The sequence below is a fragment of the Carassius carassius genome, chromosome 18 (genome assembly GCF_963082965.1).
Source record: "Carassius carassius chromosome 18, fCarCar2.1, whole genome shotgun sequence".
In the NCBI taxonomy this organism is placed as follows: domain Eukaryota; kingdom Metazoa; phylum Chordata; class Actinopteri; order Cypriniformes; family Cyprinidae; genus Carassius; species Carassius carassius.
The window spans coordinates 4,422,774-4,438,278 of record NC_081772.1 but is presented as its reverse complement, the minus strand read 5'-3'; the positions used below and the strand labels follow the sequence as shown (position 1 = coordinate 4,438,278).

The following is a 15,505-nucleotide window of genomic DNA, read 5'->3' as shown; positions in this document are numbered from 1 at the left end:
ATCTTCATGCCAGTTATTCAGCCAATAAAGTGTAGGCCTATGTATTTCAAAAATGTGTCTAGTGCTATATACATTTTATTTTAAAAGACCCGACCGACCGTGACCCGAATATCATTAAAAATATTTTTGGATGACTCGTAACCGCGGGCGACCGCAGGCACCCGCTCATTTTGGATCAACCCGCGCATCACTGATGTATATGTAGTTTGAAGTTGTATAAACAACATGTGTTTTATTATAAAAATGCCATTCTGAACTCAAAATATGCAATTGGTTGAATGAACCTGAATAACAGCTCTATTGCTAAAGCTCTAGCTGTAGCTGCAGGAATGTATACTCTTAGGCCGCGTGTCCACCAGAGCATTTTTTCCCAAGGCTAGCAAACCTTTTCAATTGTTTTCAAAGGTGCGCCATGCTTTTTAAAATGCCAGGAGCGTGCCGAGCGCTGAGCATCTTTTTTACGCAGAGAGTTGAAGAATATTCAACTTTGGCTCATCACTGTCACTTTTTAGTCAGCTGACCATTCACAATGGAGGAGGGGCGGGACTAATACTGTCAAACCGTCACAACCTGCTTGTACTACGACAGAACAACAATGAAGAAGAATTTAATATTGCTTGTCTCCGAGTATGTATGTCTTTACCAGATGGAATTGCAGGGCCATTATATTATTGTTATTATTGGAAAAACATTTTATTCGCAATGTGTCAAACCATATTACTTTAACGAATATTCCGTATCATAGCAACCACATCGACTCAAACGCTGTGCCCTCAAGCACTCACAGCTGGGCATTTTCAGATGGCTAAAAACACTTTGGTGGACATGTGGTCTTAAATGTTATGACATTATTTGACACTAGTTATTTTTAAAGTTTTAAACTTTTTTCAGCTTTTTTCTAACAATATTTTGTTGTATTTAGCGTAAATGCAACCTCTGTCCAGAACTGTTCAATGTGGTCAAATACTGTAGATTAATTTATTCAAGAATCATTAATTTAAAAAACCTCACTGTTTAAGAGCCAGAGAAACAAACTGAATAATCTATATCTATAAACTTCAGTATAAACTTATACTGTGCACGGGGGGAAAATGGTGTATGATTTACTTTGAAAAGCTTGCTAGTAAATTTCACAAATAATTACAAAGGAATTGCAAGTAACACATTTAATTGTAGTATTTTAAACTCCAAAAATCTTTATTTTTAGCTTTGAAAAATTATTTTAAGCTGTAGTCAATTGTAGCGCAGTTAACTTTTTTACAAAATATTTTTTTTTTTAGATTATAAAGTAGTTTTTTCCCTGTATACTAAAACACACATCAGAGGGACACGTCAAAGTCAAAGTCAAAGCAGAACTCTGCGGTCTGCATCCTGGCATTTGCCCGCAGGGTTAGTGTTAATACAATCTGCATAATGCTAAAGCATTTCGTTTGATACTCACAAAGCTTTCCGGCCACAGAAGTCCCACGGAATTCACCCAAGCGGAAAAGTTGAAACAAAAAATGCCAATGTGAGATGACAGTAGCTGTAGTTGGAGATGCCAAGGTTTCGAGGCCGATTGCTCCCTGAAGTGGGCTTCAAGCAAGGTAGAGAAAAGCTGGCAAGCCCTTCTGCTGGGAGACTCGACTGATAACAACCAAGAGTAATTACCCTGAAAACAACTCCACACACCTCAGGCAAGTCACTATACTAACATACACCACGGCAAACACCTCCTATTAGCCATTAAAGAGACCTCAAGTGAACACTACCTTCGAAATATGTATGTTTTGTGGGTCTCGAACAAAGGTCATGTCAATCATCGCCTCATATGAGCATGGGCTGCATATGCCACATGGCAAGTAGCTACTAAACTGTCGCTACGCATGAAATCTAAGTGAAACGGAAGATAATCTGATTAAACGGCATGAAGAGTGAAACAACAGTTCATGCTTTTCTCGTCCCTTGAAATAATTCTCCAGAATGGCATTCATCTCGGCTCAAATAGCAAGCTGATGCCTTTTATTTCTTGCTCACAACAGACTTGACAGAGCCACGGGCTCGGGCTTAATTCGGCCCATTGCTCAGAGATTCTCATTTGCATAATGAAAGAGAAAATTAGCAAGGAGAAGAAGAGCAGGACCAAATGAAGCAATCTGGCAGTGGGAGCAGAATGGAAATGCGAGTGATTTGGATGCAGTTTTCACCCCCTCGTTCACAGCTTGTACCTTCACAACAGGTGCCGTAGTGGATGCAGAGGCTCCCGAGCGCTTGGCGGCGAGGTCGTTGCTGGCCGACGTCACAGCGATGGTCACTGGGGTGGGAAGAAGGGACGGGATGACCGGGAGCGGGAGGAGTCCTGGACGGTTGTTGCCGTTGGCCACAGGCGGTCCTGAGGAGCAGGTGCTGTGGCCAACGCCATTGTGAAGGCCACCGGCTCGCTCGCGACGGTCCCAGGGGCCTCGATAGTCTCTCTCAAAGCGGTGATGGTGTCGTGACATCACTTCCTCTTAGAGGATATGTAGCACTGTCTGCAAGAGAGAGCACAAAGAGAGTGATAGTATTGATTATACCCTGTCAAAGCACAGATAGAAATAGAATGCACCAAACAAATTGAGCTTCTTGGCAGGTTTGACGTGCAAGACAACAAAACTCGCTGCAGACATCTCAATATCTCCCAGACAGTAGAAAGTATGAATTTTAGACTGTGATCGCTTCAGCTACATAATATAATTTTAAATTAAATATATAAAATCAGTTAGAATTAAACAAAAAACAAATAAATACCTACATTAATGAAATATAACAAATAATCTAAAATTATCTAAATAGAATAAATGAATGTGAATTAAAAAAAGGCAAATATTTTTTTTTTTTTATAAAATACATAAAGCATTAAATGACTTTAAATAAACTAACAAATAATGACCTAACAAACCATTTCAATATTTGTTAAATATTTCAAACTATTTTGTACACAAATTATGACCATCACTCAGTAGGAGCATCATTTCCATTTTAAAAAGTATTCCCTGGTGTAACAATAACACATGTGAGCCTTTGATAGATCAATGCATTTGCATACAAAATGTTTGAGAAATGCACATGGCTTCTTTGTGTTTTCACAAACATGATAAAAAGCCCATCTACTTATTATAATCCAGCCTCTGCCAGCTTTTGTAAGAGGAAAAATTAGACGACGGGTGTTTATTTATAAGACCATCAAGAAAAAAAAGTTTACAGAAAAACTTGCACTCTTCCAGATGGCTAAGAGATCCGTCCAACTATCCAGAGTTTTCCTAATGACCAAAATTGTACGGCTGCAAGGCCTCATGATTTGAACTAATCTAATCAGCAGTTTTACCGAGCTTTACTGCTGATAGCTGTGCAGGACACGCTACGAGAAAAAAACAAAGCAGCAGAGGTTTGGCTTTAGCACTGCGTTAGCGCCTGTGCTAACCTCATTTTCTGTTATTTGCAGTGGCTTCTTTATCTTGTCATCATCCTCCACTGACATCCAGATGTAATAACTCTGGAGACCTGAGGTTGGGAGTAGCGTTATTAGTTTCTCTTTTTGTATGTGTGGGAATAGATTAAGCTGTTAGTAAAATAAGGCACTTTTGCCCGTTCTGCAACAAATTCAGGATTTATTGCGCTTTGGCTAGCGGTTTTATATTGGAGTCAGCTAAACAAGACAGAAGTGTGGAATGAGGTTTACTACAGCTGTTGTTCAGAATTGTAGCTTTCGACCAAAAAGAGTAAACAGTATGTGCTAGCAATAATCATGACATACACAGGCTTCCCTTAATATTAGCTCATTCTTATCGATCGTAAAAAAAAAAATTAATAAACATTGCTTAAAAAGAATTATTAACAAAGCTTATAATTTTTTTTACATTTGTGACTACATATTAAAACCCACAGACATGAATCTGTATGAAATCAAAATATATAAAGATGTTTAGATTTTTATTATATATAATACGTGAACAAACACACACACACACACACACACACAAATAAAAAATTATGATATATTATAAAATGTGTACAAATATTATTTAAATTACAAATGTTATTTCAATTAAGCATACACACCCACACAAATAAAAAATGCATAAAAATGTATATTTATATATCTGAAAATGTATTGGGATTTATTTTGAATTATAATAAAATATATTTTATGTGTGTACTGTGTATATTTATTATGTTTATATAAATACACACAACATTCAAGTATATATTAAAGAAAAACATTTTAAGTTTATATATTAAATATATTAATATATGATTTAAATTAAATTGATATAAATGTATACATGTAAATATTTTCTAAATACATTCTGTATGTGTGCGTATTTATATATATATATATATATATATATATATATATATATATATATATATATATATACACATAATAAATATACACAATACACACATATATCATGTAATCAAACTTATTTTGGATGCAATTAATCACTATTAATCATATGACAGCATATATATATATATATATATATATATATATATATATATATATATATATATATATATATATATAACATTTGTTGATTTTTTTTTCTATTTACTATATTGCATTTTGTAAATGTTAATGTAATAACTTACATACAACTAATATACACAAACTCACTTTTAAATTATTTATTTTATTTTAATGTTTTGATGTCTCACAGTCTTTTCTTCCACCAAAGAATGCGGAACTCAAATTACAAACAAAGAGAAAGAGTGAAAGATGCACACTATACAACCCGAATTCCGGAAAAGTTGGGACGCTTTTTAAATTTTAATAAAATGAAAACTAAAAGACTTTCAAATCACATGAGGCAATATTTTATTCACAATAGAACATAGATAACATAGCAAATGTTTAAACTGAGAAAGTTTACAATTTTATGCACAAAATGAGCTCATTTCAATTTTGATTTCTGCTACAGGTCTCAAAATAGTTGGGACGGGGCATGTTTACCATGGTGTAGCATCTCCTTTTCTTTTCAAAACAGTTTGAAGACGTCTGGGCATTGAGGCTATGAGTTGCTGGAGTTTTTCTGTTGGAATTTGGTCCCATTCTTGCCTTATATAGATTTCCAGCTGCTGAAGAGTTCGTGGTCGTCTTTGACATATTTTTCGTCTAATGATGCGCCAAATGTTCTCTATAGGTGAAAGATCTGGACTGCAGGCAGGCCAGGTTAGCACCCGGACTCTTCTACGACGAAGCCATGCTGTTGTTATAGCTGCAGTATGTGGTTTTGCATTGTCCTGCTGAAATAAACAAGGCCTTCCCTGAAATAGACGTTGTTTGGAGGGAAGCATATGTTGCTCTAAAACCTTTATATACCTTTCAGCATTCACAGAGCCTTCCAAAATATGCAAGCTGCCCATACCGTATGCACTTATGCACCCCCATACCATCAGAGATGCTGGCTTTTGAACTGAACGCTGATAACATGCTGGAAGGTCTCCCTCCTCTTTAGCCCGGAGGACACGGCGTCCGTGATTTCCAACAAGAATGTCAAATTTGGACTCGTCTGACCATAAAACACTATTCCACTTTGAAATAGTCCATTTTAAATGAGCCTTGGCCCACAGGACACGACGGCGCTTCTGGACCATGTTCACATATGGCTTCCTTTTTGCATGATAGAGCTTTAGTTGGCATCTGCTGATGGCACGGCGGATTGTGTTTACCGACAGTGGTTTCTGAAAGTATTCCTGGGCCCATTTAGTAATGTCATTGACACAATCATGCCGATGAGTGATGCAGTGTCGTCTGAGAGCCTGAAGACCACGGGCATCTAATAAAGGTCTCCGGCCTTGTCCCTTACGCACAGAGATTTCTCCAGTTTCTCTGAATCTTTTGATGATGTTATGCACTGTAGATGATGAGATTTGCAAAGCCTTTGCAATTTGACGTTGAGGAACATTGTTTTTAAAGTTTTCCACAATTTTTTTACGCAGTCTTTCACAGATTGGAGAGCCTCTGCCCATCTTTACTTCTGAGAGACTCTGCTTCTCTAAGACAAAGCTTTTATAGCTAATCATGTTACAGACCTGATATCAATTAACTTAATTAATCACTAGATGTTCTCCCAGCTGAATTTTTCAAAACTGCTTGCTTTTTTAGCCATTTGTTGCCCCCGTGCCAACTTTTTTGAGACCTGTAGCAGGCATTACATTTTAAATGAGCTAATTAAGTGGATAAAAGTGTAAAATTTCTCAGTTTAAACATTTGCTACGTTATCTATGTTCTATTGTGAATAAAATATTGGCTCATGTGATTTGAAATTCCTTTAGTTTTCATTTTATTACAATTTAAAAAACGTCCCAACTTTTCCGGAATTCAGGTTGTAAATCAGGGTTCCTCAAATCTTGCCCTGGAGAGTTTAGCTCCAACCCTGATCAAACTCACCGACCTGTGATTTTCTTATGATCCTGAAGACAATGATTAGCATGCTCAGGTGTGTTTGATTAGGGTTAGAGCTAAACTCTGTGGGAAAGTGGATCTCGTGGGCCAGATTTGAGGATCCCTGCTATAAATTCACTAGTCACTTAATTTGCTTCAGCTGTCAATACCACTCTATTCTTCGTGTTAGGCCATGTCTGCATGTTTCCCATGATTCAACAGATGTAAGACACTGCATATAAAGCATTTTGACAGAATAACTTGCTCTAGTCTGGTGACAGAGTGAAGCCCTGTGTGACTGCATTTCAACAACAAATCAAATCTTCAATCCATCCCTTGTAATCACACTTAACTAAATCACACACATAGAAGCACAGAGTAAAGTGCCGCTAATGACACCATAATTGCATTGCACGTTAAAAGCAGCACATTAATTATTCATGGCTTGTAACAGATTGGCACATTTATATAGTGTAGACGCCTCTGATGCTTCAGATTCACATTAGACAAACATGGATCATATATATTCTACATGCAATGCACTGAAAAACTGAACAGAGAAATGACTATTAGCTTTAGCTTTGAATAACTGTAAATGTTGGGGGCTGAGATGTCATATCTGAGGTGAAGAGCATTGCTGATGGAGACCGTTATCTTCGCCAATTTTGCCATTTTACACTTTTGCCTAATTTATCTTCCTGGATCTCTTTTATTCATGAAATGTAATCTGCTGGGCTACAGCAGGTCTATAGGAAGTAAATATTTAAACACATGTAAACACATGAAGATAAGGGCAAATGAAACAAGTGAAGACATTTTTTAAAAGACATTTCAGTTGTGAAGAACAGTATGCTACTAAAAGAACTGTTAATTGAACTGGAAGGAATCATTAATAGGAAGCGTAACTGTAACTGAAAAAAAAAACAAATGATTCCCATGCTAAATACAGTAAGAGCAAGACTGAGAATGAGAAAGTGAGACAGATAACGAGAGTCAGACAGAGTGATAGAGATAATATAAGAGTGAGACAGGCACTGAGAGACTGAAAGCGGCACGAGAGAGTAAGACAGTGAAACAGGCAAAGAGAGTGAGACAGACAGACAGACAGACGGGCCGAAACTCAACGCTTGACACTCCGGCTCTGTCAGTGCTGCTCCTGTCATCTGATGCTTTTTTTCCTCTGTCTCTCTCTCTTTCTCTTTCTCAGATGCTGGAGGATTGTGAAAGGGAAGCACAGAGCACTATAGTTTTTTAGGAAAAGAAACCCTTGAAACCGCTCCCTTCAAAGCACAGAATCCTGACATGATATGAGCCGAAGGTGTTCTTCAACAGACTCACACTACCGAAGCACAGCAGAGCACAGGTACACACACCCAGACAATAGGTACACATTTAAAAAAAATCCAGCAAAAGATTTACTGATACACACTCACACACATACACATGCAACGCTGGTGATTCACTACTGCCAGCTACGCCAGGACAACACAAGGCGCCGTGAGTGAATTTTAAATAATCTCAGAGCCTGTCGGTACAGAAACAGCCAGGGGCGGCCGATAAAGACTATCTTTAATTCCCCGTCTCATGCTGAGGTAAGCTGTACTCTTTCGAGAGAGAGAAAGAAAGCAAAAGAGAGAAAAATCCATCTATAAAACAGAGGTGTAGGCAATTCTGATCATTCACACTGTAGCTCTGACAGCCCTGCAATTCACTCCGCGCGGCTATTTTTAGAAGAACTTCGAAAGGCCACAGAGCAGGAGCAACTTAATTGAAGCGTGAGAGGAAAAATAAACTATGCGGTACAATACAAAAAGAGAAAAAGAACGAGAGGGATGGAGAAAGGGGCAAACACAGCAATATAAAGCCCAACATCACCTGCCTGCCATTATTTATGAACACTACGGCTGTCAAATTAATGCATTAATTATGTGGGATTCATTAATGCAATTAATCACGCTCCCTCGATTCAGGTAAAAAAAAAAAAAAGTTTTCAGAATATTAAAAGCAATTTCAATGTTGAAGTAAATTACTCAACTTCATTCAAATGACCTGTTGAAAATGCGGGACGGCAGTCGGGTTTTAGGCTTCAAAATCGGAGTTTCTGATGATTTAGTGCTTTTATTTTATTTTTATTTTCATATTATATTTTAATTATATTTTATTTTTAAGTTAAGACTTGTTTGTGTTTAGACTGACTGAACCAGACTTTTTATTTTATTGTATTTTTAATTTTTTTTATTAACAACATATGTCACATGGGTATTCATACAATAATATATTATAAATTTAGTCAGTTTGTTTCTACAAGTTAGGGATCAGTATTTCCTTTCTATTTATTTTTAAGAAATTAATATTGTTATTCAGCAAGGATGCATTAAACTGATCAAAAGCAACAGTAAAGACATTTATAATGTTACAAAATATTTTATTTTGAATTACTTTTTGAACTTTGTTATACATATCATGGTTTCCACAAAAATATTAAGCAGCACAACTGAATAATATCGACATCAAAAGTTGTTTTGTGAAGAAATGAAATGTGACATTAATAATAATAATAAGAAATGTTTTCATGTGACACTGAAGACTGGAGTAATGATGCAGAAAATTCAGATTTGCATCCCGAGAATGAAATTACATTTTAAAATATATATAAAACAAAAAACAAATAAATGCAGCCTTGATCAGCATCAGCATAAGAAAATGTATTCAATTTTTAATCAAAAGATAGCCTAAAAAAACTAGGGCACCGATAGACAGACGGTCACAGCTTTTACATCCACTTGGGATTGATTCACACTCAAATTCATGACACGTCGGGGTCATTTTAATCAAAATAACACCAGACTCTTTAAAGAGCCCCATTACGAGACGTTAGGAGTGCAATAAATTTGATTGACTTCCTGTCAAGGAACATTCCACTTCCAAACAGTGTAAGACAGAAAGAACGGCCTTGTTTAAACCTGTATCTCTGTGAGCCGTACTGGTGCGGTTTTGTATTGATTACTCACTGTCTGTAAACAACTAAACGAACCAAAGTGATGTTTTACAGACACACTAACATGCAGCAGCATCAGCGGCCTGAAAAATCACCAAATTCTGACATTGACTGGATGTGCAAACGAGGACAGTCTGCATCAGTCTTGAACGTGTAGATATTCAGTTCCTCCCAAGGCACAGGGGACAGCTGCCTTTCAGAGATTATCCTATATGGAAAAATAAACTGCATTATAAAACTGATAGTTCCGGCTGTAAAATGTGATTGGATAAGCAAAGAGAGAGGACGGCATAAAATAGTGCATATACCCACACCTCTGAGTGCACATCAGTTCTGTATTGATTCTATACTCATGTGGCTCAAGTTACTGCTTGAAGAATGGTTTGGTGTGATTTTTATGATTGATACAGCTGTACATGTATTTATTGGTGCCTTTTAACATACTTGCTGTGCAATACAATGACTCACCATCATGTTGTTTTGCCCCACCTCAGACAAATCTATTAAGAATATACTAACTACTTTTTAGCTTTTTGGGAGATAATGAGTATGAATCACCATTTTGCAAAACATCTCAACTTAATGCCTCCCAGGAATTCCTGTTTGTGTGTGTGCTTTTTTTTTAACCTGCTTATGATGCAAAATGCTGTGCGTTTTCAAAGGACTCAGGCAGAAGGGCATGCATCGGTTATTGGAACACATCAAGGCAAAATGAGTTGTGCATTTTGAAATCTCTGCAAATGGCACTTCTTATTAATATTTATAAATTTCACTGAAATAAATAAATAAATAAAAACATTGTAGATGCAAGAATAAAGAAAAAAAAAAAATCACAAAATTATCAATAAAAGTCTAGAATTATGCAGACGGGTTCCAACAGGCAAATGCAAACTTTAAATTCTACTTATTTAAAGGAAAGATCTGCAAACACCAGTCTACAAGATCAAACTCTCTCCCCATGGTAAGAACCTGTCATCACCACCCACCTTCATCAGAACACAGTCAGAGACAATGTAAAGAAAACTAACACATACGCAGACTTCTGCATGCTTTAAAGAGACATTCAGTTTTAATAGAATGATAGCGAAAATAAAAGAAAATAAACAAATATGTGTGACAAGTTTCAGTATAGTATAGTAGTATAGTAGAGGCAGAATTAATTTATTTTCAATTATATATTAATCATGTATTATCATTTTTGTTTAAAAAAATTTGATTTAAATAATTATTATATTAACTGAATATATTATAATAAATTATATATTATTTATTTATCTTTTTTTTTTAATTCGGTTTTATTTATTTACGTATTCATTTATTCACTTATTTATTTTTTTCAATGTAAAACTTTTTTTATCCATGCAATATAATTTCTGAGTCGTGAATCTGGATATTCAAGAGAAGGGGGAGGGTTGTAGGGAAACAAAGCATTATTCTTCTCTTCTAAATAGCTTAACTGTCACTTCAAGGCAAACATTTGCTCTGCATTGAGACAAATCTTTCATGAGTGACAACAAAAGAGTCTCTGGCCAGTCGAGCTGCCCAACTGGTAGATCCAGCAGCATAAAAATAAGACCTTATACTTTCAGATTTCCAAATTACATTTGATCCCACTGCCAGAGTGGTACGTTACAGAGCTAATGACTGCAGCAACACATCTTGAAAATCTGTGTCCGGTGACAGCCTAAATCCCTAAAAAAAATCTGGTAAATGTGCTCTAACGTAAAACTATGTGATGTAACATGTCCGTTTGGTGTAACAGACTAGAACCGAGAGTCAATTCATAGCTAATTTGTTCAAATCACACTGGACATGGCTGTCTGTTTCAGTAAGTTGGTTGGAAAAACACTGCTCTGTAAAACTGAATCCCAGTGCTGGAAATTACTAACTAAACCTGTGAACTACACTTTCTAAGCCCTACATTTAATATAAGAATTTTTAAAGTAACACTAGCGACAAGGTATTTTTTAAACAGCAATGTAGCATCTGACTCATTTAGCATGGATGCACGGATTAAAAAAACAACACACAAAAACATTCACCAATTCAGTTGAATCATCAGTGTTCCTGCATAGCAGCCATTCCCCGTTTTAATGAGTAATTCATTCAAATGATTCGTTCAAAACGGCTAAATCATTTAGAAACAAAGCAAGCAACTGTCTTCATGAATGGATCATTGAATCATTGACTCAAATGATTTGTTCAAAAACAGATTCATTCAGAATTAAACACCTCAGTGTTGTTCAGAGATCCACAAATGTTCTGCTCCAAATTTGTTTGGAACTATTTTTTTTGCGAAACAGAATAATAATAATAATAAAAAAAACAGACGATATTGTGTCGAAACCATAGACTGTAAAAAAAACATGGACATAGTGTTCGTGATGTCACCTATAGGTTTTTGTAGAGAGCCGGCCTTCGCCATCCTGGCAGCACGTCACTCCTGAATAATCGAAAATGGGCAAAGAGGTGGGACGTGAGTGCAGCTGACAGTGGTGACAGCAGAGGCAATCCACCTGTCACTCAAGTGGCCACGCCCTTAATTATGCAGAACATTAAATTAAATTATTACATTTAAGCATTTAGCAGACGCTTTTATCCAAAGCGACTTACAGTGCATTCAGGCTATCAATTTTTACCTATCATGTGTTCCCGGGGAATCGTACCCCCAACCATGCGCTTGATAGTGCAATGCTCTACCAATTGAGCTACAGGAACACTGAGACTTAATATGATAAAAATATAATAACGACGAGTTACAAAAAAATTCACCCCCCTCACAGTTGTCATGTAGGGCCAAATGAGCTATATATATATCAATCACGTAACAACAATGGCAAACACCCACAATTATACAGAGAGATATATATATATTTTAGGGTAGCAGAATGTGTAAATGCAGCCACATATTTACAGTCAAAATGCAATATTCTGGTCAGTTTCATTAATTGTTTATTTTTTTTCCTTTCTAGAATAACATGCACCAATGAATCATGCACAAAAAAACACCATGCATTAAGAAGTATTCTGATCTCATGTTGACTTAAAATGACAAGCTTGTTACTCGGCTAGCGACAGCTTCAAAGTAGCTTTCCCAACACAGCCGTACTCACACAAACACACAGACGAACAGCAAAAGCTCCGCGCTTCCATTCAGCGCTTAATATCTCTATGAGCACACAGGCTTTTGAGTGCTGTATGGGCAAGGAGGACAAAGCTCAGATTAATTGCCTGGGAGATTCTCCAGCCAAGCCACTGTACCAAAAAATAACAGCCATTGTGATGAAAAAAGTGAAGAGACACAGAAAAAAAATGGTACTCTTCAATGTATGAAAAGGCCCAGCTGGTAGAATATTTGCTGTCATATGAGCATAGGAGACTTGAATATGACTTGACAGAGTAAGCGAGAGAGTCAGAGAGTGTGTGTGTGTGCGTCTGAATGAATGCATGCAGGCTATTTAGCCCCACTCTGAGCTCCTAATGCATCCTGGGATATATTATGTGGTACATTTTGAAGGCTGTGTAATTAAATGAACACATGAACAGAGGAAGATGGGCATTATGAAGTGAACCGTAGCTCTCTGCGGTGGTAAATGGGAGGTGAGAGAGAAAAACAGAGCTTTATTTTAGGAGCACGTCTGCTTTCCCACAGGCCCCGCTCTCTGCCTGCAGCTGGGCACCAACGGCACACACACCACATGAGCCCCTGTGGCTGAAACCAGGTGATAGTTATAAAAGAGAGCCATGGAGGGTTATACACAGATAAGGAAGGGGAAGAAAGTTCTAGAAACGCCAAGGTCGCAGGTCCCAGGGAACACACAAACTGATCAAATATGTAAAGAACCTTGAATGCACTACAAGTCAATCTGGATAAAAGCATCTGCCAAATGCATACACTTAAAAACAATGCAAGCACTGATAAGGCAGAACCCTTGCAGATTTGAACCAGTTCACCTGGAAACAATTTTATTCAGTGGTCTTACACAATGAGTATAATTTTGATGAAGAACTAAACCATGGATGTGCTAAATTAGTGATATCAAATCTAGATATTCTAATCTAGACTAACTGACAGACAGACGATAAACAAACAAAATAAACAAACAAACAGAAATACCACTAATGGCACATCAATCAATCAATCAATCAATCAGTCAATATTTGAAATATCTGTAAACATTTAATAAACAATCTACAACAACATAAACAACAATTTAATAAATAAATACCACTAAAGGCTCATCAAGCAATAAATAAGTAAATACAATAGAACAACATTATAATAGTAATAATAATGATAAATGCTAATGTGACATAAATAAATAATTTATATTTATTTACATTTTATATATATATATATATATATATATATATATATATATATATATATATATATATATATATATATATATAATAAACGCATTAGACACAAACATATATTCATTCATTCATTCATTCATTCATAGGTAAACATTTAATAAATCATCATCATCAACAACAACCAATTAACAAACAAATTAATACAAATAAATGGTCACATGTCAGTCAGATGATATAAGCCAGAACTAGTCAAATGTCGACTCCTCTAGGAAAATAACTACAGTATGATTCCTATGAAAGCCTAATTTGCAAAAGTAAACTGCTAACAATGCCATAAATTGTGTTTCATCTTTGCATATCATCATTCTGTGTGCTACACTTTATACGCAAAACCAAAAACATTAGCAAAAAGTGCAGCAAACAACTGTGGGAAAAAAAACCTGCAAGAAATCGAACTCTGCTTCAGACAAAACAACCAGACCACTTTCTACACAATGGCTTACAAGACTTCAACCGGGCCAAAACTGTGCACAATTACACCCGAGAGCAGGTAGATAGGGAATATGTCTGGAAAAATAGCAGAAAAGCAACATCATATCTCAACGAAATCCAAAAAGACAGATGCTGCCGCAGAGCAGTACTTTTGTCAGATACTGTAGCAGCTTGAGTCCCGACGCGGAGCAGAGCACATCCTCATACAAATTGGGTGTAGCCACATCCATGCAAACAGTCTGCCCCAATCTCATGTCAAATCTCATGGGGCTGCAATGAATCAAACCCGCAGTACCTCCTCAGCAAAGTACGAGATCAGCCGTAACACACGAGGGGGCAAAAATCCCATTACAAAGGTCGGAAACATCACTCTTGCCTGGCGTCAGTGCATTTATAGGCCAAATGGTTCCTTTCTGAAATTAAAATCAGTCTCTTTGAATCATGAATCACATTCTGTTCTGCCCACTTAACATTCACTCTAGAATGCAAATTAGACTTTTTCCACTAGGTCTCCAACCAATAATTCACAGGAAAAACTAACAAATTCAGTAGTGGGGCAGTAAGTCTGGGAGTAGTAATGATGGCCCTGTGTGAACTTACAAATAAACTACTCACCAGCTACTTGATTTACTATCTGAGATGTTGTTCATATCCTTTCCCCTTTCAATTGAATTTAGGATTGTGGATTCATTTTGGATAAACTAGGCTCTGTCCTAAATAGCACCCTAAGCGCTAGTATCCTGAAGTCTGCATCAAGGGAGCATAGCTGCCAAAAGTTAGCAAACACAAATGGGATACCATATGGTCTTGTGCACTTCACAGGGATGTGAACATAGGGGCCATTGTGAGCTTGCAATGTCACAAGAGTACATGAAGGGTGCCATTTGGAAACAGGAGCAAGGCCAGAAATTTTTAAGTGGGCAGGCCTACATAAAACAGGGCGGGAACAGCGAATGATAACTGCATAGCACTGATTAACATTAATATTTATTTCAATACGTACCAATATATTATTAAAATTAAAATTTGTATGTTAAGATTTGAACCTGAGCTAACACAAATAACAATGAACAGTTGTATTTTTATTTATTTATATGTAACTAACGTTAACAAAGATGAATAAATACTGTAACAAATGTTTTGCTCATCATTAATGTTAGTTAACTAAAGGAAGTCTGAGACACCGGGCTGTTCATGTTCAATGTTCAAAGGAGGTTAAACATTGAGGACCGTAGAAATGTGCAGTGTGGATGAACTAACACAAACGGATGAATCATCATATTGACAAG

General features: G+C 36.6%; 1 protein-coding gene across 3 annotated transcripts in view; it reads right to left on the bottom strand.

The window, feature by feature from the left end:
• The window catches only part of LOC132092162 (kelch-like protein 29), a 240,087-nt gene that overhangs the window by 146,575 nt on the left and 78,007 nt on the right, over positions 1–15,505 (bottom strand). For 2 of the 3 annotated variants that reach the window (XM_059498263.1, XM_059498264.1), the window contains one exon: positions 2,208–2,510. The exons of the other annotated variant lie outside the window; for it this stretch is intronic. In XM_059498263.1, the coding sequence (XP_059354246.1) occupies positions 2,208–2,480 (273 nt within the window). In that variant the 5' untranslated portion in view covers positions 2,481–2,510. The remainder of the gene's footprint in view (positions 1–2,207; positions 2,511–15,505) is intronic. 3 annotated transcript variants of the gene reach the window in all.